The sequence below is a fragment of the Micrasema longulum genome, unplaced genomic scaffold, assembly GCF_059751315.1.
Source record: "Micrasema longulum isolate JH-2025_06_02 unplaced genomic scaffold, ASM5975131v1 h1tg002135l, whole genome shotgun sequence".
In the NCBI taxonomy this organism is placed as follows: Eukaryota; Metazoa; Arthropoda; class Insecta; order Trichoptera; family Brachycentridae; genus Micrasema; species Micrasema longulum.
The window spans coordinates 109,624-135,592 of record NW_028279300.1 but is presented as its reverse complement, the minus strand read 5'-3'; the positions used below and the strand labels follow the sequence as shown (position 1 = coordinate 135,592).

The 25,969-nt window shown below is 33.6% G+C and overlaps 1 protein-coding gene across 1 annotated transcript in view; it reads right to left on the bottom strand.

Annotated features, from left to right (window-relative positions):
* LOC148272964 (sortilin-related receptor-like) overlaps nt 1–25,969 on the bottom strand; it is a 51,874-nt gene that overhangs the window by 10,615 nt on the left and 15,290 nt on the right. Inside the window, 12 exon segments of the mRNA XM_088239331.1 lie at nt 397–579; nt 935–1,140; nt 2,474–2,801; nt 2,888–3,088; nt 3,815–3,983; nt 6,308–6,471; nt 7,559–9,101; nt 9,346–9,609; nt 11,667–11,936; nt 18,434–18,693; nt 20,123–20,368; nt 22,863–23,024. Coding sequence (XP_088095457.1) covers nt 397–579; nt 935–1,140; nt 2,474–2,801; nt 2,888–3,088; nt 3,815–3,983; nt 6,308–6,471; nt 7,559–9,101; nt 9,346–9,609; nt 11,667–11,936; nt 18,434–18,693; nt 20,123–20,368; nt 22,863–23,024 — 3,996 coding nt within the window.

The window sequence follows — 25,969 nt, the reverse complement described above, 5'->3', positions numbered from 1 at the left end:
TTTTTAACGCTGCTTCACGTTCACTAGAATTTATGACATATTAAAGTAGGTTATTTGCATAAACTTTTTCATATATCTTGGAAAAACTTCACCGTGCAATTAAAGCAATTAGCACTGAACATCCTCATTAAGCCGGGTGGTTTTAGCGGTGCCAAATGGTTAGTTAGTTAATTTAGATAAGTATCATATTAACAAATTGTCTTAACATCTTCAATTCATTATTACTCTTTTTGACAGAGTATACTTGGTGTAAAAAAGATCACTTAACCAAGGCTGTTTTTTGAAAAATTTACTGACACAAAAAATTAGAACTTTTCCTCTTGTATTATGTGAATTGACGTTTCCTTTCCTATATTTATCAACTCGGTGCTGCTAGTATATAATTATTATAATTACCTGGCACGTGTTAGCTTCCGTATCAGATCGGGTACAGTTGACTTCATCGGAGCCGTCGTAACAATCCTGAATCTGGTTGCAACGGAGGTTTATAGGGATACATTTCCCGTTGTCGCAAGCAAACTCATTATTCGCACACTTCCCGTTGAAATTGTTGGCATTTTTCTCAGCCGTCTTGTTTTTCTAGAAAAATAAAATAAAAACATTTTTAAAATTATTAATTGCTTAAAACAATCAGCTGACACTTAAAACAAGAGTTGCGATGCCTTGCTGCAGGATTTTATTTATTTATTTATTAACGGACATTGTCCATTTTGCAAATTATATAAAAATATTTCATGTTCCTGGATTGGCACATGAAGTTTAAGGCTGGTCATCTTACCTTCATGTAATAGATGATTGAACTACACTGCATTTAGTTTACCAATGCAGTGTCCCATGCACCACTGGGTACGGAAAGGAGGATGCATATATTTTTTCACATTATCAAAAATGTTGAAAAAATAAAATGAAAATAAGTGATTATATATTTCATTACCAGAACTTGGCACCCCAGTTCGTCACTGCCATCGGAGCAGTCAATCTTCCCATCACACACAGCCCGGAGGGTGATGCAGGCGCCATCCTGCCTGCAGCGGAACTCCTTACAGTGCCCGGTAGGGCCCCCCTCGCAACTCAACTCGTCCTCTCCTGTCTGGCAGTCCGCAGCCCCATCACACACCCAGGAAGATGGAATACAGTCCCCTAGAATGAAACATGTTATACTATATTATCGAGGAAGAATTGGTTTGAGTTCACTGGAAGAGCGGAGGCAGCATAGTGACTCGATAATAACCGCCATCTCAGAGGCCATTCATTAAAATTAAATACTACCTCCTTCACATCCCACCCCAGGATGAACCGAGGTATGGAGCAATGGAATAGCCTTCCTGGAAAGTGATTGATACACCCTCGGTTAATGAGTTCAACAACCGTCTGGACAAACTCACAAATTTATAATGTTTTCTACTCATATTTTTAATGTTTAAAACACAATGGATTAGATGTATACGCAACAGTTTAATAGCTGTTAGTGTATAAAATGATAATATTAATAATAATCCAATTCTGTGAATGGCGAATATAAACACTATCTTCATTGGTACGTGCTGAGGTATTACAAATCTGGTTCTACTGACATGTCGATACATGTTTTCTGGAAGATATGGCTTTTCATAAAAAAACAGAATGGTAATATTTATTTTTTATAGTGGCTACATTTTGTCATTTGGCGCATGAGCAAATGTCATCTCAACTGTAAAATGATTTGACGCATTCTATGTAACTTTACTATTTTGGATTCCGAAACATTATTGACCATCACATGGTGTTGTCTAACTGTCAAACTTATCTCACAATGTCATATTAAAATTTGGTTATTTCTTTTTCATATTTTGAAAAAGCTTGCGTTAAAAAAAATGGATAATCTAAAAATCATTTTCGTCATTTCCAGTGCGTAGATTAGTATGCCGTGGGGTACAGGAGCCCACGATGGCTATCGATGTATATACTTTCTTCAAAGGTACAGGGTCAATAGAGTATATTTGTAATCGATCGGAAGAATTTATGTATCTTAAATATTTCATAGTAGTTTTACTTTAATATTGAGGCATGAAGCATAAAGGTCATCCAATGTCGAAAACTATAATTTGGAGGAGAGCGAGATGTTTAAAAATCATGCTACAGAGCGTGCACTTCAAGATTTAATGAAAATGTATAATTTTTCATGATTTTCTGACAAAATAAAAAAAAAAACCTTTTTTGATAGTCCAAATCACATTTGCACTCATTTTCAGACACAAAAATGCTCACCGCTACTCAAGAAAACACTTTTTCAATCTGTTTGTATTCAAATGACGGACACCACTATTTTATGTTCTGCTCGCAATTAACACTTTCTAGAAAACTGATATTATCTGGTTTGTACAGACGTTTTAATGATGTCATCCATCGCTACATGACAGCTGCTCTCTCGGAAACAACAGCTTTAGTCAATTACCTCGATAAAGGTTTTGAATTAAACCGTTTTTTGTCTTACCATTAACACACATGTAGTGATTCTTCTTGCAGACAGAAGGTAGATCTATCCCGTTCTCGTTATTATTGGGTTTCTTTTCTTCTGGCGATGTGATGAAGGTCGTGTTTCCGCAGCCGAGCTCGTCCGAGTTGTCTCCGCAGTCGTTGACTCCGTCACACTTCCACCAGTACGGGATGCAGCGGGAGTTGTTGCAGAGATACATCCAGTTGTGGCATTGGTTGGAGGTTGGGAAGTTGAAGGCGGGTTGGGAAATAGGATTGGTGGAGTTTGAACAGTTTTGCTCGTCAGACCTTAGACCATCCTCACAATCATCCTCCCCATCGCATACCTAAAATTTTAACATGTGTTATTTTTTACATTGTCAAATCAAGTCTCGTATTCTAAATGTGCGTGGTTCCAGATTGAAATGCTTACCCAAGAAATGTAGAGACACTTCCCGTTCCCGGGACACTTGAACATCCAATCCAGGCACTGAGAATCCTTGCAGAGAGACTTAAGCTCGTCTGCCGCATCGGGACAGTCGTGCTCTCCGTCACAGGTCCAAGACATGGGAATACACTGTCCATTAGAGGGGCAGCGGAATTCATTACCTTTACAAGTTGGCGGGTGGGATTCCTATAAAACATTAATCTTTAAATACCAAACGTATTGATAGGGAAACTTATCATTATCGTAGCTTATAAGCTATACCCACCGGTTGATACACAGAGCATAGCATTAGTAAACCTTTAGAAAAATCAATCATTGAAATATTCTTGAAAAGCCCTTCAGGTACCCAAGCGTTAAGTTATTTGAAAAATTCAGAGTTTAAGAGGATACGCAGTCTGATTTTTCTTCATGCAGACGTATTCCCGTATTTTCTCCCTGGAGGCACTAGAGCGGTAATATTTTTATATCATAAATATCCACCATTGGCGTGCCCCTATTGTTCTTTTATTTGTTGATAAATCGTCTTTTATAGGAGCAAGGGCCATCCAGAAACCCTTAAAAACCCCTAATTTTATATGCCGTCTTTGGACGTTCTATATACAAATATAAAAACTATTCTTAAAAAAAAAAAAACTGCCAACACAGAAAATTTATTTCCAAAACTCTTTCTGAAAAAAAATTCTAAATCAGCTCAGTTTTTGAAAGCAGGGAAAATGAGAATACGAGATTTTGTTGACTTAAGTTAGGCATAATCAGTATTAGGGGAGGCATCTGCGAGACAGAAAACGAATATTCAAATACCATTTCATCAAACCGCTCCACGCCGCATGTCCTCTTAAGCTATGGCAATTGTACATTCATAGAATAATAATGTATGTAAAGGTAAACTATTCTACTGAATCCCACAAATACCTGGCAATCTTTTTCGTCAGAGCCGTCTCTGCAATCATTGTCACCGTCGCACCTCCATTTGTTAGATATGCACTTGCCATTGTTGCATTTGAACTCTTCAGACGTGCAGTTGGCGTACGTGCAGCCCTTCTCATCACTTCCGTCCACGCAATCTGCGTCATGGTCACACCTATTAATGAAATATTACATTACTATTATCGGATTTTATCAAGCAGATAGATGAAAAATACAGTTCTGTGTGTGTAATAGTTTTACTTTTTATTATTTTGACCAACGAGCACTTTTGCCTAAGTAGGCATTTTCAAGACTGGTGAATTTTTTACAACATTTACAGTTTTTATACTATTCTTAACATATTTTGGAGATAAGATCAAATAAGTATTTTAACAGGGAACAGGGAACAGAAACATAAATATTTACAACTAGTTTGCTAAACAACTCCCAAAAATGAACTGTCTAGCAAACTAGTTGTAAATATTTATGTTTCTGTTCCCTGTTAAAATACTAATTTGATCTTATCTCCAAAATATGTTAAGAATAGAATAAAAACTGTAAATGCTGTAAACAATTCACCAGTCTTGAAGATGCCTACTTAGGCGAAAGCGCTCGTTGGTCAAAATAATAAAAAGTAAAACTAAACCAAGAAGTTTCATTGATAAGTTTATTTATAATTTTATCATAATCATTAATAATATATATTTTTTAATCTCGTGGTCTGTTCTTTGAAAAATTCTACTTTCGATATAAACGCATCAGCATCTTATAATCGAATAAAAATAAAAAATTTCTTAATTACAGAATTCCTTTATTATTAGATAATAAACTAGTGTTTAGAGATACATTGATTTCGAGACAAGGTTGTTTGATTATTGATTTAAAAATTATTATTTGAATAAAATACTACCACTGTTCACCTGTGTAAACCTGCACAGTGTTATTGCAAATGAACAAAAATGTATCCTGTCACTAAAACAGCTATAAACATAACAATAAATTATTTTGTAAAGAATAAAAAATACATATTGACTGATTCATAAATAGAGGAACACGCATTATGTGTGATAGATTTCTACGAAAATGTCATAGTAAATAATTATTGCAGACGGAATAATTTTTTTACTGTAGTCGCATAATTCCAGAAATGAATCATAAATTAAAAACATCGAGAATAGACATAATGCTCTGTCGACCTGACAAAAGCGTTTGATAAGGTATTGCTGAATGATGTCATCAAAATATTAACAGAGTAAGAAATATCGCCAGTAGTCACTAAAACCATCCAAGACAATTGCGCCGCTAAGCCTAGTTTGACGTTAACAAAAAACAATGTAAATATTTGAATATTAATTGTTTTAAGCTTTGTTAATCACTCATGAACAAATATTTACCAATGAAAGTCATACAATCCTTTTCACAATGTTTAACTGAAAGGTTTTTACACGTTTTCATGACACGAGTAGGCATTGTTTAAGAACGACTAAATAAGCGTTTGGGCATGAGTTAAGTGTCGTCATTTTTGAGGGCTCAGGGCATGTCTATGTATTAATATGTCAATGAAGTGATGACAAAGTAAATTGTTTTACTTGAATTATGAATCTTAATGTTAACATATTACAACAGAGATGAAGAACTCTGTAGAGAAGGGAATATAAAAGACTAGGCATCCACAGGGCTTATGACCTGTCATTGGCTGGTTTAAGGGGCCAATTTACACACTGTGTAATATTTACCATTCTGCCTATATTTGAACATCTATATTACTTCGATTCTTCCATCTGTTGACAGTATGTTACAGTGTGGAAAGTGGCCACTTAAACCAGCCAATGACAGGTCATAAGCCTTGTGGATGCCCAGTCTTTTATATTCTCTTCTCTAAAGAGTTTTTCATCTCTGTTGTAATCTGTTAATATTAACAGCTCTCAAGTGGGTTGAATCCAGTCCTTGTCTCCAAAAATTTGAACAAATTTAAAACATTGTATGAATTTTAATGGGTTTAGTTGGGTCTCACCATTCTTCTTTAGGTCCAGGGTCAGTGAAATATTGAGGTGTTGTACATACTATCATTTGAACAAATATTTCACATCGAACCTGGGACATCAAGAATGATGGGCGATGGCGCCAACCATCGCCCACTATGAGGCCAACTTATCCCTGCTCAAATTCTTTTTCCAGGATTTTTACCCAAGAGTAGCCATCGAGCTGAAAACGCTGGTCCAGGATTCTGGCTCGATTTCACATGAATAACATGGTCATAAGAATGAAAATATATTATTGATTTATCATATTATATCCTTTAACTTTATCCTATGTGTTTCGATGTCATTCTTCATAGGCATATTGAGATAACATATTTTTCTATTTCAGTCAACCAGCTCAAAACCGTCAGGATGCTTTTTTGAAGGAAGAAGAACACAGGCAAAAAGCAGTACACGAGATACAGGCCCATCAGCAAAGACTGCGTGCCTATAACGAATAATAACAATAACATTTTACCTGTAGTAATGGGGAATACATTTGTTTGTATCACAAAGAATCATCTGAGGTTGGCAAGTAACCGTGGTGCATCCCGTTTCATCAGAATGGTCTCCACAATCATTGTCTCCATCACACTGCCAGTTACTTGGAATACAGAGGCCATTGCTGCACGAAAATTGATCCTAAAACACAAATAAATTTGATAAATCAAATAAATGGGCCGGATATACAAATGTTCTCAGGAGAGAACACTTTCCATTCCTCGGCATAGCATATAATTTTTCAACTATTCCTTTTCTGTTCAATGACTTTGGAATGAGCTACCTGTTCATATAAACAATGCACCTTCCCTAGCCACCTTTAAGAAACGCCTGAAACATTACAATATATCCTTAGAATCCTGATCTCTCTGTATTTTATTGTTTTTTAAAGTATATATATTTTTATTCACGGTTATTTGTTTTCACGGTCACTGTTATCATATATATATATTTTTATCCCATTTCTTTCCTTGGTTCCTCTTTCTTCTTCCGAACTCATTACCTGATTCCACATTCCTCATCCTTTAATATGTATAACATTATGTATTTTTATTTAAATTAATATGAGCAAGCCTTATCTCCCATTAAAAGAACAGCTGTTATTTTTAATTAATTAGGTTTTCATGTGTCTTTTGGTACATATTTTCGTTTCTTAGTACAAATTTTTGAACAATTCTTCTTTTGACCAGTCTGTTTTTTGGCTGGCTGGAAGATATTGCTTTTAGCAACAAGTCCCCCAAAGAACTTATTCTTTGTACTTAAAGATTTAAATAAAAATATAACTTTTTTTTTTTAAACTCGACCTGAAAGGAAACCTGCTTGCTCAGTGCAAGTGAATAGAATTTAATGATAACATATAAACACGCGAGTGGAGGCCTTCTAAGTCTCCAATAGGTCATCATCACCATACCCCATTCTATATCCAGTGGTGCATAGGGCACTGCATTGATAAACCAAATGCGGCGTATTTCAATCATCTGTTACATGATGGTGAGATGAGCAATCCTACTCTTTATGTGCCAGTGCAAGAAAAATTCAATATCGCAGTTTAAACGACCTTTAAAATCCGTAATTCAAATCTATTCTGCCTGGAATCAAACCCAGGATCTCAGAATGGAAGGCAAATGCGCCAATCACTACACAATAAGGCGGACTTATCTCCATTCGATTTCCTTATTCGGGAGAATATAAATCTCTTACAGGTAGTGGAGAATAAAAATCTACTTACAGCAGGGCAAGAATTGAATTCCTTGGGACATGTCATGTTGCTGAAGGGGCTCATCCCTCCCGGACACAGACATTTCCCATCCTTCATAGTCAGACCATCGGGACACAGGCACGAGAAGTTCCCTCTCGGCATGCCGAGGCACAGGGCTTGGCAGTTGTTATTCTTGGTAGCGCAGGCATTTGTTCCAACTTGCAGGGAGTGAGAGAACACCTTGAGGTCCATCAGGTCAGAGAGATCATCGTGAATCGTGTTGATCAATATTCCGTGGTCTTTATCGGCGGAAAATATCGCCTTGGCTTTCCAATCATCCCAATACATCGTATCTTTAAACACCGCAACAGCGAAAGGATGGGAAACTTTGTCATCGTTAGCTAGTATCGTTTTGAATACTTGTCCATTCAAGTCGGAGCTCGCGATGTAATCGTCCATGGCGTCAACCCAGTAAATACGTTCAGCTATGTGGTCGACTGTTATGCCGTTGGGCCATTCCACTGTTGGTTTAGTGAACAGTCGTTGAACATCGGTACCGTCCAAGTTAGATCTGGATATCGAGGGACTCTTCAATGCCCAGTCAGTCCAGAACAAATAGCCGGCAGTTGGGTGCACGGCGATGCCTCTCGGTTTAGTCAGAACACTGGGTCCCAGAATTGTCCGCCTCATTCTTCCCTCGCTGCTGAGATCTGTCCGTACAGCCTCTATCTTTGCCCGCATACCGTCTACAAAGAACAGCACATTGGAAATCCAATCTAAAGCCATTCCTTCAATACTTGCGATATCCGTTTTTACTATAATATCAGGGTTGTTATTTCCATTTCCTAAGCATTGTCTTCCAATCACATCCGAGACAATATCAGCCCAATATAAGCAGTTGTTTCTTATATCGAACTCGATTGCTATAACATTTTTAAGGCCATTGATAGGGAAAACATCTAATTTATTGTCTCCTAAGTTGATTCGTGCGATTCTTCCTCGCTGAGCGAATATCAAGAATTCTGTTGTTTCATTCATCGGGCAGGGGATCGTATCAGGTAAGTAATTATATCCATCTTCTACAGATGTGTGTTCTAAAGTCCCGTGTAATTATGCAATGGGGTACGGATTACGGATACTTATCAGTGTTTAATCCCCCATGCAAACCCTGTTGACAACGGCGAAAACTACGACCGACCGGTAAAGCAAGAAGTTTGCCAGTGCGATCGACAAGATTTCGAATGCGAAATCTTGTCGATCGCACTGGCAAACTTCTTGCTTTACCGGTCGGTCGTAGTTTTCGCCGTTGTAACAGTTGGCGTGGGGGATTCGTCTTTGATAAGTATCCGTTACACCCAAAATACACGGGACTTTAGAACCCACATCGGTAGAAGATGGAGACCAATACTTATAGTCCTCGATGGTGCAGTTATAGGAAAATGCTTTGAAGAGATCCACTTTGACAATAACCCACTGATGATGTCCCTTGGCGGAGCCGAACATTGTGAATACTGTGGTGTTTTCTCCAGGCTCAGTCATCAAACCGTATACTTTCAGATCATCTTCATGGAAACTAAAAAAAAAAGACAATTTTTTTTTTTTTTTAATGTCTAAGTATTAAGAACAACATGTACATTTTTAAAGTTGTAATTTGATTTGTTTAAGGTATTTCATTTACTAACATGTCGTATTTGCTAAAATGTTGATTTACAAATCATAATTTATTTATCCTTGAATCATATTTTTATTAGTATGGATGAATCATACCTTTTCAATAAAAAAAATATGTAATTGTATTAATTTTGATGTATGCTCACTCAAATGATTGCCATCTTTCTCCTTCATCGGTGGAATACAGTAACTCCCTAGTTTCTCCCCTTGTCTTGAAGTATCTGACAGCCACAAGAGCTCCTCCGTGGTCTCCATAATTGAAGAAGTAATAATCTTTGAGGATCTGCTTCCAAGTTAGTCCAGCGTCTCTACTGATAAACATTCCCGGGTGGCCTTTGAGAGATTTCCCTACAACGCCTGTAGCCATGATGATTCCAGGAGCTGATTTTGAGCTCATAATTGTAGCAGACCTATGATAAATGGATATATCCAGTTAGAAACAATTAAATACGCACATAATCGATTTAAGATTCCGATAGCATTGCCGGAACAAGCATGACCATTTTGCTATAAAAATATACAGGAGAACGCATAAATAAAAAAGTTAAAAGAGTAGATAGAAACATGACAAGGTCGAATGAGTTCGAAACTTAGTCACAGAAGTAATATTGCATGAAATGCGATATTTGAAATGAAACACTGACCTTACAGCATATGAATTTAATTATATAAACCATTTAAAATTATTACAGAAGTGAAATTTACTAACTTATTCTAGAACTTCTTTAACATACAATATAATTTAATCCTAAATGAAAATCTAAACTTATTTATTAGTTTTGTATGTAATAATGTGCCGACACATTGAATCGAAGATTCTTTCCACTATCGACCATTCTATTGGTGGCTTGTCACGAAAGAAGGCTTAGGGAAAACAACATTTGGTGGATGTGTTCGCCATAGACGAAATCAGAAAGATAGGTGGCAACTACTTTAAATGTAACGAGGATCGTTTGTACAGTACACATCTGCATACAATATATTTTGTTATATTATTATGTTTTATATTTTATGCGCCTGAGAAATATTACTAGATGAGAATAAAAAAGTCTATGAATTAAAAGTTTTTGACCTGACTGGTTGTTTTAAGTTGTCGCTTTTGACGAAGGAATACAAACAAAAAAATGGTGGGAATTATGTTAAAAAATAATGGAGGGTCGAAAAGTTTTTTTCAGAATTTAGACATTATTAACACATTGTAGTCGGGCGCTTCGAACAATAGACTCTAGCCTATAGCGGGTGTTTTTCGCGATTAGCGCAAAAATATATCGCTTTCTTAAAATTGACACAATTTCTAAACCAAATAATATTTTCGATCGAAATTTTCAAAGAAATCATATTTGACATTTGATCATCAAAAATAAATAAATTTAGGTAAAAAGTGGTCAATAATTGGTTTTACTTTGCATAATCGGTCGGAACTATCTATGATTTCTTCATTGTTAGAAAAATGCCACGCTTTCCATATCTGCCGAAACCGGTCTCTGGACATCGTTTTAGCAAAATAAGGAGTTTCGGTTGTTGGTTCAGTAGACCAGTACTCGTCCCTTATATCCTTTCGAACTTGTCCCATCAAAATAATCAGCCCCAAAAACTTTTTCATTTCTTTCAAAGTAATATTTTTCCACTTTCCCGATTTTTTATATAATTTGTAATTATGTGAGTTTTGGTGGTAATATCTATTAGATTCGTTTATAAAATATTCAAACACATCATCACTGATAAATAACTCTATCGCATCACTTACAGTTTGAGGACAATGGACATTTGAATTCAAACCGCGGCGGCCTAAAAACGATTCCAGAACTGGAGGATTATCAAACGATGACCACTCGTCCACATCCTCATCTGAGCTTGTCTCCGAATCAGAATCACTTTCAATAGTGCGACGGTGAAACGTTCTAGGTCTTGGTATTTGTTCATCATCACTCGGTTCTTTGTCTGACAACTCTTCAATGTCATCATTCCATGAACAATTAGATAAATTGTCGGCATACACTTCATCGTCACTATCATTGGCTTGTAAAGACATTTTTGTAGGGGTAACGTCCTATACAATGCTAATATATTCAAATAAGAAAATACCAAACAGTAAACAAAACAGTGCGAGCGGTATGAAAAATAGTCCAATACGTGAAATGACTCAAACTAAACTGGAGATTGAGATCGCATAAAACTCTAGATTTCTGGCGACGCCTTTACAAGTGGCACACTAGCCAATCCGGACAAGGCATCTCAAATAACGTCGACAGACTGTCGCCTAGCACCCCAGGTAGCAAATCACCCTTCGAGGCGTTTTATTTCACGCTGATAACAAACCCGTTTAATGCCGTTTCCCGCCAACAACCGACAGTCGACAAAAACGGCATTTGCCGTGTCCCGCGGTTGACCGACAGTCCGCGAAAAACGGCAAATGCCGTGTCCCGACGACAATGTGTTAAAATATTGTTGATTTTACTGTGCATACCTTGTTACGGGATAAAGTTGACTGAACTTCTGGCTAAGATGCAGGCTACAATCATCGAGGAGAACACAGTTTATCGGTTGTCCCTCATCATCGTGAATGGGAGCTTTAATGGGGCCCCACGTGTTGCCGTGGTCAAAGGAAATATAGGACATTAGATGCTCTGGACCGATGTTGACTCCAGAAGGTTTGGTCACCACTTTGGAAGCAATATATATTCCTCGGAGTCCTTCGACTTTGTACAGATCAGCGAATGATTCTTGCGTAACATCGCTGTAAAAATATTAAAGAATTTATCATCATATACAACATACTTCCATTCCTCGTGAAAACTAATAATTATTGATAAAATTTTAAAAACAACAGTCCAAAAGCGGATAATACGTTGTGTACAATTGGCGATTCAATCAGATAAGTGAATTTAAAAAAAAAAAACTATACTGTCATCATCATCATCATTTCATTTCAACACCTAATGGTGCCTAAGGCACTGCATTGGTACACAGGATGATCTCACTCACCAGGAGCCAATACAGAGACTATGAAATGTTCCAGTGTAAAAACACGATGTTTAATAAATATTTCATGTCAACTGTGTCGGGAATCAAACCCTTGCTTGCATGGTAGGCAAACACCCCAACCACTTTACTATGAGGCGGACTATATAAATACGAAAATATTATTAGCGATATTTTTAATATGCTCCTAAAATGCTCTCTCAGTGCCGAGACATATCAGAGGCAGAATATTATAATGTCAGGTTTATGCCAAAGCAAAAATTACATTTTGCGGTTAAAAATCTATTTTAATTTTACATCTTCGTATTTATAATTTTGGTAGTATTAACTCTTTTTATCAGACACATAATAATTCTTAAAACAGATTTTGACAAGGTTTCTTATTTAAATATGTGGCAAAATAAACATTTTTTGTCTCCTTAACATTTAATTTATTCACTAAGAATATTAGTTGATAAATGGGATTATTTTTTCAAAAATAATATTTAAATGAAATTATAAGCTTCTACTGAATGATTTTGAATTGATGTCTGTATGTAATATTTTAATGTTAAAAATAAAATCATTATTGTTGCAACAAAAATCAATGTGAAAAATATATATTCAAAATAATGAGCTAAGTAAAAAAGATTTTGTGCATAAGCAGTGTAGAGAATAAGACAGGCCAAAAAAATATTTTAATATGTTAAAAGAATTTGTTGAAGGAAGAAAGGTGAATGTTAAACATTAGGTATACAATAAGTTAATAAGAAGTAATTTAGAAAAATTCTCAGGTTTTTTATTTGGATTCTGGTAGGTATAATAAATTAACATTCTGCAAAATTGAGGGTTTAAACGGACATTCCATTTTTAAAATTAAGTTGTTGCCTTAGAAGTCTTGATCGGATGCACAACTTGAAATCTTTGTAAGAGTACAATAAAAATATTATGCACAAATGAAAAATACAAAAAATAGATTGCCAACCTACCAACAGAAGTTACAGTCTGTCAAGCGCTGCTTTGAATACTCAGTATAATAAGTTGTGATTTAAAATATGAAATTTAAAAACCGTTGATTGAGAGAATAAATAATTAAACAGGGTGCGGCTTGCTATCTCCCTAGTTTAAATAAGGCTGGTGTGACGCGAGGATTAGTCGTAGAAAAGTGGGGATGGTGTCGATGGGTGAAGGCGGCTGGGAAATTTTCAAGTCAGTACTGCAAAACAGCACGATTTAGTCGTAGAAGCAAACATCAGCCAAAACGGGTCTATAGTGCGGCCTCAGATTCAAAATCCTGCTCGCCAAGCAATCTGGGACCGAAAATTGATCAGGTTGTGGGTGAAAAACTTCAGGGAAACATCTGTTGTAAGAAAAAGTGGTATAAGACCTCAAATGGCCCGAACACCCATTGAGAACATTGACCCAGTCAGGTGTTCAGTTTTGCAGTCGCCTAAACACTCTCCTCGAAAACATTGCTGCCGCCTGTCAACTTTCCAACCACTCTGTAAGGAGAATTCTTCATAAAGACATAGTTCTTTATCCGTATAAGATGGTCATCGCCCAATAATTATTAGAACATTATTAGTATAATCCGCACAGAAACTCACCATATACCTCAAGAAATGGTTCAGAGAGTCAAGAGACTCTTGCAGGAGTGTTTAAAGAATGACGGGCACCACTTGTCTAACGTTCTTTTCAAAACAACATCAGATAAAACTTCTTATATTGCAGTTTTCAGAAGTGAATTATTTTTTTTTTATATAAAATATTTATTGCTTTGAATAATTTTTTATTTATCCACTTTTAAAACTAGGGAGATAGGAATGCCGCACCCTATATTTAACACAATTTCGACAATAAGATAACATGGGAAAAATAAAATAATAAAGAAGATATTATTAAAGAAATAAAAAGACAACCAAACCGAAGAACTGGGAAAATTTAGCACCAGTATAAGTGATAGATTTAGAATTAAAATTATACCGATTGCCGATTAAAAGTAAAATCCCAATGAAAATTTTATTGTTATATACGATGATGTGGTCAGAGACATGTGAAAATTAGTTTCTAATTTCTAAATGCGTGCAAATAACACATGAGTTCTAAGGATCAAATCATTTGCTACGTGTCTCAGCTTACCCTCTCTCCATAACCACGGAGGGCCACACTCCATTATTTCTGATTTAAAACAAACATAGCATTAATTATTTTACTAGTAGTCAATACATATTACATACTATCTACGGGTTGCGATTTTATTTATCTAGATAGTTATAGATAATGGGATCCAAAATGAAAGAGAATGGATTAATTCTAAGATGGTTGAAACAAAATATTTATTGTATCAATATGCGAAAAATGTTTAAGTGTCAACATTGTGGAAAAATACTACTGTTTATTTATCTGCATTTGAAATTCAGAAAGTGGTATTTTTGCGAGCATTTTATTATAATTTTCCTCAACAGTTTTATTTTTAAATTATCTGTATGAATTATACGTACATTTATTTGTTTACTTAGTGACAATATAAACTTCAGCCGTACGAAAAATTTAATCCAAGAAATGTTTTCTTACGCACGGTAAAAATTAGAGCATTAAATTATACAGCAAAGTTTCTTACGAAAAAAATATTAGAAAATATTTTAATAAAAACAAACTACTTTGAACGAAGTCACTAGTTCATATGAATCAACCAATGTTAAGAGAGTTGTGGAAGATTTCCGATTTACTTACTGTAAACGGACCAATCGGCAGAACTAACTGAAAAGAAGCGGAAGAGAACTTGAGATGTCACACGCGGCTTAAAATGAGAAATACAAAACTTAACAGAATCATTGCATTGATAATACGATATATAAAAAAAATTAAAAAGCCACAGAACTTCCTCGTTTGATTTTAAAAAAAGACTTTCTCTGGTATAACGAGAAATGCTTATAATGAGCAAATTCAGTCGGTCCCATCTTCCTCATTCCCAAGTTCGAATGCATTTCAATTTTTGGGACATTTTCAACAAGTTCTAAATAACTCTAAAACATTATAATATAATAACCATTTAAGACCTTGTATGCCATAATCAAGTCTCTCCTCCTTCGTTTTCCAATGCTGTTAAACTCAGTTCATTTAATCTTTCAAAATAAGAAGTGCTTTTTGTGTAGCAAATATTATTTCAACCATTATAGAAATCATTAACTGTGTTTCATTTTGGATGGTATTATCTATCTACAATAAGTATAGAATTTTACTACATACCTAGTAACCACCAACACAATATTTTTATGCTAAAGAACAAGTTAATAGTCAAATTAGATATTTTTAATATAATTTATGAGATAATCTATTTGATAATGAATAGAGTCGTTCTCAACAAGATATTATTTATTTTTTAGATGCAATAATAGCTTTGTTTCAATTTAAAATGTTTGAGATCTTTGCTAGGTTGGGTTGATATACATATTTTAATTGGTTTTGAATTTTATTAAATTGATAAAATATGGACAAAAGCAAAGTATGTACATAAATATAATCACAAGTGAACTCTATAATGAGGAAGTTCAGCTCTACAGGAAATTGTATAGTAAAATTGTATTTTTATGCGCAGTAAAAATTAGAGCATTGAATTGTAGGGTGAAGTTTCTTGAAAATGTATGAAAAACATAATAAAAACAAACTACTTTACATAAATATGTATCTTTTTTAATTATCCCGCGTAAGTTGGATTCGTTCCGACTTTTCGGCTATCATTGCAGGAGCCATCTTCAGGGTAAACTGTGTTTTATAGAAAAAGAAAAAAGTTTTTATGTACTAGTAATTTGTACCATGTCGCAGTTGTCTTCGCAACGAATCCAACTTACACGGGATAACCCAAAAAAGATACATATTGATAACAGTGACCGTGAAAACCTACGCACCTATTTTACTTTGCATGACGTCACTAGTTCTTCCGAATCAACCGATGATAAGAGAGTTGTAATAGATTTCCGGTAAATCAACTGACAATCAGCAGAACTCCTCGTGAAGGGGAAGAGAACTTGAGACGTCACAAGCGAAGTAATTTAAAAAATACAAAACTTTGAAAAATCATAATGGATAATACACAAATGATTTCTTTTTTAATTGGCTTGATTTAATAGTTTATTACCAAACCATTTTTTTTTTAAACCACTAAACTTCCTCATTGATAGAAAATAATCAGATAAATAAATAATTTACTAATATTAAAACTTAAATACAAACCATATTTAAAATACTTCAAATATTTATGAAGTACTCAGATATGTACAAAATGGGATATTAGCAAGCCAACCTTTTATTGTTGGAAAGGGTTCAATTTATTTGCAATTAAGGATTGTATATAAATTACAACAAATTTATTTGATTACACTAATAATTAAATAACAGTACTGAATATCCTGCTGCAATTTTATGTCTTAATTTAGATTATAAGAATACCTTGATGGATATAATACACATTTAGTAGAGTTTACGTGAAAAACATGACTATATATTAAAATACTGTTGGTATTATCATTAAAAACAACTGAAACATGCAAGTTTTGTTGTCATCAGAATATAAATTATATCTAATATGCAAGGATGTAATCCAAGTAAGTCCAATCTGTAATTATGCATTTTGACTATAAATAAAGCCAACATGCTATCCCTATTAAAGTAGGGCCAATTTAATAGGTCACATTTAACATTTGTCGGTTTTAGCTTCATAGTGAGGTGACCTGCTTAAAAACATCGATTAAAGTGAATAAATCGATTCGAACTTCAAACATAATATATGTGAATTGAATTCAGTTACTATGAAAAAGTACTTATAGGTACTGTAATTTTATTTTAAAAATCATAAGTCGAATCTCTGTCCCATTATTATTTTCTATTGTAAATTTAAGGAACAAAATAAGATAAGTACATAATTTAACAAAATTATCAGCATTCGATTTTTCTGGGTAACATCCCTAGTGTTTAAAAAGAAAAAGGATTCAATGATGCAACATTGTAACGACGTTTAGAAGAGAAAAAGTTTATTATGGTTTATTAGTGAAAGTAAATCGTAAAATTACCTTCTTTTGTCATTATTACAATAAATATGTAACCGTAATTGAAAAAAGTTAGGCAATTGTGCAGTTCTAAATTTGCAAAAATAAATGATATTTTATACCCGCCCTTCCAAGGTTATGTTGTATAATTTCAATGAAGTGTCAAATGTGACCTATTAAATTGGCTTGATTTTAATTCAGTTTTATTTTACTAATCGACATAAGCTAAAGACAGCCAACATCACCCAAACTGATAAGAAAATACACCGGAATCTCTTTTTAAACGGTGAATACGTTCCACACGGGTACAAAAGTATTCTAAAAAAAGAACAATGGTAGACGGGTGGATTAAAAAAAAATTGACATAGAGTTTAGCAGAAGTTTTTACGCTACATACAGTTCAAAAAGGGTAAACCTGTGGATAAAATTTGCTACTAAACTTTGACGTCTGAGTTGAGATTACCATTGCTATCCACCAAAAGGACAATTACTGACTTCCCTCTAATAGATTGCCCAAATTTACTGTCCCTGATAAACTTTTGTGTAGCCACAAGGACCACCAGACTCCAACACATGTTCCAGTGTGAGTACAATAGGACAAACTTCACCCACCATTCTCCCCTCCCCTAGTCAGCATCCACAGAACTGCTAATAATTATGCCGAGCTGTTGGACTCGCTCCACACTACTCCTGCTGCAATCAAATCAGCTATCCTATCCATCGAATGGCCATCTCCTCAATTCTCCTCTTTTTAATGTGAATCTCTACTCATCTTTCCAAATTTTCAGAGCCCATCAAACTTTCAAATAGCTCTTCTTCAGATTTTATAAATGTTTTCTCATTTTTCAACAGACGTGACCTTTAGAGTGTGGTATTGTTTATTAAATAAGCAAAGTTACAGTTAGTGCCTACCATTCAATGTTTCGCAATAATCATTATGGCTGATATTATAATGTAACTCTACACATCAGTTTGTTGCCTAAGTATTAGACCGAGGGTTAACAATTTTTCCGGTTTAAGAAATCTTTACACCGCATCCCTCTAATTAACACATACTTGGAAATATGTAAGTGAAATTATTGTAAAAAAGAGACTTTAAATTCAAATCAAAACATGACAACGATGCTAAAGATTACTTATGCTGAAAAACAATGATTATAAGCATGCCATAAGTATTGACAATGCGGATTACACAGCTAAGTATATATTACATGGAAGGGTTACTTACGTTAGCCAGCTCTTGTTCCAAGTGCTGTTAGGAAAATAGCACAATACTGACTCTAAACTCTGCACAAAATTGAACTCTGTGAAGTCTTTGTTGATCTCCGAAACGTACAAATTGGCCAATGTGTCTGTGTGAGAGACAGATATAAATATCCTGTTCCCTGTCACATCAGATATGTGAAACTCTTTGAGATCGAGTTCTGTCTGAAATTCGGCTTTGATAAAGTCTCCGCGTTGATAGGAAACAAATAGATCCAGGTTAGCCTGTAAGAGGAAAGAATATTTTATTAAATAAAATAGTATTCAAGTAAAATATATATGGCCAATCTAGAGGATTAATTAACGGAAGATACGATTCAATAAAAAAATATTTAAAAAATCATTATGAAAAGCCCGAAAAATTTATGTTTTAGCAGCAAGAGTATTTTTTAATGAAATTATGCATTATGTTAAGAATATGTTTAGAATATATTTAACTATATTTATACATTGAACGAAAAATAAAAGATAATTATTAAAAAGAGTTGTTACTCTATCTTAGAACAGACTGAGCCATGTTTGATGCAGATTAACCTAAACAGAGGACAATCCATATTCATGTGAAAATACTCAGTCGTATAAGGAATCTCTGGTAATTTCTGTCTGATACATTTTGAAACATCAATTATATAAACAATACTTTTATTTTATTGATTGGTTGGAAGAAATTGCCACTTGGCAATAAGTCTGCCAATGTGCAACTTTGTATTATGTCTTCTCCCCATGACTGAGGATCGTCACCACCATGTCACACTCTCGAGACTCCACTTGTCTCGGGACCTCGCATTTCTGAGAGCTGCCACAAAGGAAGGGCCAGTTGCAGTTTTTGTCTGGTCCGACCAGCGCATAGGAGACCTCCCTTGTTCTCTTCTTCCCTCTACGCTGCCGACCACAAAAAGCTTCTCCGGGCAATCTTCCTCTCTCTCCTTGCGAGGTGACCAAAATATCAGAGAACTCTTCTGAGGCATATGGTCAGGGTCTGTCCATCAGCTTCAGTTCCTGAAGAATGGCTGTCCGGGGTATTCCTAGCATTCTCCAGCACCTCATCATAAAGGCATCTGTCATGTTGCGTTATTTTACCCTGTATTACACCCTGTGGTATGTTTTGTGAACATGAAGTTAAATAAATGAAATTTAAAAGTACAAAATAAAAAGAAGATACCGTACTAGCCCGAATATAGGGCGGCCACGAATATAGCACGGCCACGAATATAGCGCGGCCACGAATATAGCGCGGCCACGAATATAACGCGGCCTCGAATATAATGTAGTCTCAAATATAAAGTGGTCTATAAATAAACTTAAATTTTAATTTTTAAACAACTTTCATTTATGTTTTTCTTTTTCCTTCTCTTTTTTATACTTTCATAATTAACATTACATATAATTGCTTTTTAATTTGGAAACTTCACTGGTCCATTAAAATTAAGTCTAATTGTGTAAAATATTAAACTTTGTAACTGTACTGTATGTTTCCTGAATAAAAGAAAATAAAATAAAAATAAAATAAATATATTTGGAGCAGGAATGAAAGGAAAAATTCACTAATATTAACACCGAATATAACAAATTTTCTTTTAGAAAAAATATTTTGAGTAAAAACCATCGCATTACATTCAGGCTAATACGGTATATTTTAAAAATGGACACTAACCTGTCCCGATTTCTTGGTAGCAAACATGAAATCTCCTTTGATCTGGAAGTCCTGAACATCATCGATGATCTCCTTTATGGTGTAGTTGTCTGGTCTTGGAGCCATAAGAACTGCGTTAGAGCCGTAAGGCTTGGCCCTCTCTACATAGAACTGCATTGGATTATCAGGTCCCGAGGACCAGAAGAAAGACTTCACATATTCTTCGATCGGTTTGAATGTCAAACCACCGTCTCTGGTCAGGTAAAGCTGAGAAAAATACAAGGAATAAAAGATACATACGAGTTGGACCATAAGACTATTCTAAAGCTCAGACATTAAAAAAAAACATGGAGACAAACAGTTTAATAATTTCTTTTCCATAATTTATAAAAATAAACATACAATTTAGCTCTGTTATGGCAAAAAAAACAACATAAATTCGCCGATCATAATTCACGCGTGCGTCCACCATCACCGTCTACAACCGACTGAATTTGTTTCACACAACACTGGCTACAGAACAGCGTCTCTGTCTTCCTTGTTATGTGTTCTATCTTCGTGCTCTCTCTAATGTAGATGTATTGCTGTATTTCCGGACATCAGTCTTCGGGTAGCAAGGTTAAATATTTTTTGTATTCAAATCCAGCATATTTATCCAAATTTTACTTTCCAAATCCGGTGTGAAAATGTCCATTTGAAGATTATAAAAAATACAATTTCATCATTTAAAAAAATATGAGATATATCAAGTCTTGTATTGTATGTCGACTAGTGTGACATCACGCCAAACAAGAGTTAAAAATCATTTTTTGTGAGGAAGTGGGTACTATTAAATAAGGTACATATTTTATCTACTTCACATTGCATTGCATAAAACCAAGAATAACTAATAGGAAAAGGAAATGCAAACATACCACGATAATGAAGGTGAATAGTAAAGTTAGGTAAAAAAAAAAACCACAAAGATAACACAACTTGGGACATTCATTTAACGAAGACAAAAAATTATCAACACTAAAACACAATGCCAATTCATATTTTAACCAAAAATTTTCACTACACTTTTTACCTTTAGGCCTGAATTAATTCCCGTGGATGTAAAAATATATTTAAATTTATCGCAACAGAGAGGGAAAATATTATTGAGAAGGGAATACGGAAGTCTAGGCATTTACAGGGCTTATGACCTGTCATTGTCAAGTATTAAAAAAAAAAAATGTAAATAGGGGCTAGATTTCTTATTGTCCATGCGCTCTGTAGCTGCAAGACGTTCTGTTATCTAGTTCATATATATCATAATTGTAATATATCATAATTGGAGACGAGGAACTAGAATTCCAACCGTCCATGCGCTCTGTAGCTGCAAGACGTGTTGGGATATTTATTTATTTATTGTACGGCGCCCTTGAGGTGATTTTCACAAAAATGGCGCTATATAAATTATCCAAACATTATTATTATTATTATTGGATGGCTTAAGTGGCCACTTTACACACTGTGTAACATTCACCATTCTGACCGTGAAGTTTGTTTTATTTTATTTTATTTCATTGGAAAGACAGACATTTGGAAATTTATAAGATACAATTGTATTATAAATACATATCATAAAGTCCAATTAGAGGCTTCCACATGATATTGCTATTGTAAATGTTGTCACATAAAAATTATACATAACATAAAAGAACTAATCATCCAAAACTTATAATATTACTAAAAATGTAAATGTAATATATATTAATAAAATTATATCTACTTTTGAATATTGGTCACACAGTTGCACATTATAATATATAATACAACTATAGTTGACCATACAGTGTACATTTATTATATACAGAACTGTACATAGCCTGCATAATACAAGCTGCGGATTCAAGGCGCAACATCATAACTTGAATTATTTTTGGAAATTTCATTTTTAAAGGAAGTTAAAGATTTGTTATTAATATCAATACAATTTAATTTCTGATTACACATATTGCAGGTTCTATTTACAAATGAATTTTGAAAAGATTTAGTGGAACATTTAGAAATATTAAATAAATATTGGTTTCTGGTCTGCGTTACTGGGACTCTAAAATTAATAATGAATCATAATTTGTGAAGTTAAAGGGCTGAAAACTTTATTTATGCGGGTGAGATTCATCTAATAATTCAATCAGATGAATCATTCAATCAGGTGAGATTCATCTGATTGAATTATTAGATGAATCTCATCCGCATAAATAAAGGTTTCAGCCTTTTAATTTCACAAAAATCAACAGATGAAAGAATTGAAGGATTAAAGATGTTAAAATGGTCAGAATAGTGAATGTTACAGTGTGTAAAGTGGCCACCAGCCAATGACAGGTCATCAGTCCTGTGGATGCCTAGACTTCTATATTCCCCTCTGTAAAATATTCTTCATTTCTGTTGTAATATGTTAATAAATTTACCTTTAAATATAACTTCTCTTATATCCTCTCTTCCCCTGAAGTGATTCATCATATAGGAATATCTCTGAGTGAGAGTTGTGTGAACTTTTAGGAGGCTGGCATTCCTACTTAAATCTTTTTGAAATCCCAGTCCACATAAAAGTATTTACATAGATGGCAGAAATCAACCTTCATAGTATGAATTGCAAAAAAAAAGAAAAAAATTCAACTAAGATAGAGAATATTTTTGAGAAGAAAACATGTGAGTCTAGGCATACACAAGGCTTATGACCAATCATCGGCTGGTTTAAGTAGCTATTAATTATGGAATATATTTTTCTTACCTTTCGAATGGGATCAACTTTGTCCAGGATGACGAATGTGTACGGATCTTCTTCATCATAAGAAATATCACTGGGACTAAATGTCAAGTTGGTTCTCTTGATTGCAATTCCATTGTCACTTGTTTGGAAAAGCACCTTATTTTTGACATCCGTGAACACACACTGAAAAAACAAAACAAAATTAATTATTAACGGTTTGAAGAACTTTTCACAAAATAGTATTATAAAAATTATAATCACAGCAGTAGACAAATGATTAATTAATTTAGTTAGTTTAGTAGTATACAAACCAATATTTACACTATCTATATATTATTTATTGATCTTATTATATTTAGATAAAATTATTACAGTTATATAAAATTGATTATATTAAAATTAAATGACTTTGTTTTTTTTTGTATCATTTTATTTTTTATAATTTAATAATTATTTTATGTTTATTGTATAAATATGAATTTATGTTTATTGTTATATTTTTGTTTATATTTATAATTATGTTCGTGTTTATATGGTAGAATTGGCTCTGCACTTTATAGCCATTTTACTGGAATATTTTTTTTTTTTAAATAACTAACTAGTTTCTGCATTTCAAATTCACTCAATGATTCATTGTCTATTAAATATTCCAATGTCAAAATCGAGTTTTCTAATAAAATTAAAAACAATTTCATTAATAATGGTTACAATCCAAATGTTATAGATAATATTTTATTCATTATTATATCATGATTTGTAACACAATGCAAAAGTTTAAATTTATGTGAATAAAAAAAATGTATTGTATTTAAAATATGTTTTGCAAATTCAGAGAAAATATCAAAATCCAAAAAATTCAATTCTGAAAAAACTTTAATTTACAATACTGAATTAAAAAATTTTCACCCCTGCTTTCAATATTTCCAATAAATAGAAAAACCCACCATGCTTTACACTTTTCACCCCACACTGCCCTACCCCCTCCATCCAACCCTATCAGTACCTAATTACTATTCTGTCTTCTGTACTTTGGTTTAGTTAATAGTTACACCCGTTGATGGGTAATCAGAATGCCTGAAAATAGTTGTGATATAATATTAAACTTGTGTGTAGTACATATGTGTGCGTGTTTGTGTGGTTCATTATGTATTTTTGTATTCTTTAATTTAGTACTCAATCTTATTTGGCATATTATTTATTACTCCTATTTCTTACTACAGTGTAGAGTGAGTTTATAGAAACCATATCTCAATTATCATTTCAATTCTCTTTTTATACATACACATTCCTTTCATTTCAATGATACTATTATTTTGTTTTTTTTCAATACTACTATATTTTACTATTATATTATTATTTTGTTGATTTCAATGATACTGTTATTTTGTACGTTGGATTATGTATAAATCTAAATTTGTATAATTTATAGTTTACATTTTAATATTTATGTCTGATTATCTTTTTTAAATTGTGTTCTGTGGAATTTTATTATACATTACTTATCCCTTTTTTTCTGGATTGTTATTATATTGCATCACGTGTCATTATATTTTAATCTAATTAATTTTACGATGTATTTTTTATTGTTAATTATTATGGCTTGAAACGGGCACAGCCTAAAAAGCCTGAATAAGTTCACTTATATTTAAACGAGTGTTTTAGTTTATATATATTGAACCTCAAATTTAACCAGTGGCCACCAGATAATGAGGCTTTTTTGTGCCACTCAATTGGATATTGACCAGAAATTAGTTGGATTCGCAGTGTACTGGTTAGTGCCTTTGCCTACAGTGTCCAGGTCTTAGGTTTGATTCCCAAACAGGTTGGTAAATTGTCCCCTTTATGAGGAGGACATTCAGGAATTTTTTTATATGGCCCGAGCAATATCACTATTGATTTCGTTAGAAGCTTTTCGGCATTGTAATTCTTTTTGTTACATTTTGCAATTGTCCGATTGGTGAAATGACTGAGAGGAAAATTTTGCATAAAACTGCATGCTTAATTTAAATATCTTTAAAAACTCTTCATCTTACTTAATTAAAATTCTAAACTTGTCTGACTAATGAACTGCATGATCGATATTTACAGTTCAAATTCGTTGACTGTCCAAAACATACATGAGTCAACAAGTTTCATAACAAAGTTTGACCAATTAGTCACAGTAATCACTGAATTATAAAATATGCATGTGTTTTTAAATTTTGTGGTTAATGTTTGTGGTTATTGCTCACACAAATTCCTTTTATTTTTAAAATTCACTTACTATGTGACACATCATAAGAATTATTCAAATATATATATCTACACTGTCACACTAAGCACAAAGGTGATTTTTACATTATTTTTATAGTTATGTAATGTCTTTCCTTGTCCAGGAGCATAAAGAATACATTTCGCTGTGTGAAATAGAACTAGAATCCTGGAAGAGTGTTTTTAACTCAATGAGGAAGTTCAGTGTTTAAAAAAAATATTTTTATTGTTAATAGACTAGTAAACTATTATCGGCGATATGATTTTTGAAAGTTTTGTAAATTTGAAATTACTCCGCCTGTAACATCACAAGTTCTAGTCGGTGAGTTCTGATGATTGGTTAGTTGGCTTCCCGGAAACCGGAAATCCATCACAACACTATCATTGGTTGATTTTTAAGAACTTGTGACATGGTTCAGAAGCTCTAATTTTTACCGCGAGTAAGAAAACATTTTTTATGCACAATTAGTGAGTACTCACAATATAAAATTGCTATTAAGAAATGGATAGTGGACGTGGGTTGCATACGGATCGATGAGTGGATCAAGCCAAATAGGTAAAAATTGTTTCCTGATTATGAAATTTTGTCGACAAGTCTTTATGAATTTATTATGTTTTTTATGATTATTTAAGTTTATTTTGCTTATTATGTTTACAATGATAATTAGGTTAATTAGATTAATTACATTTTTATTTTCTTATTATGTTAACTATGTTAAATAACTCATTTAAGGCATGTGAATCACCCCAGTGAGGGAACATTATTCTATGTAAAAAAAAATATACAAAATTGTAAAAGTATAAATATATATATTTTTTAAATGAACTTTCTCATTGTTACTATCGGGTAAAAATCCTGAAAATAGAAATCGGGTGGA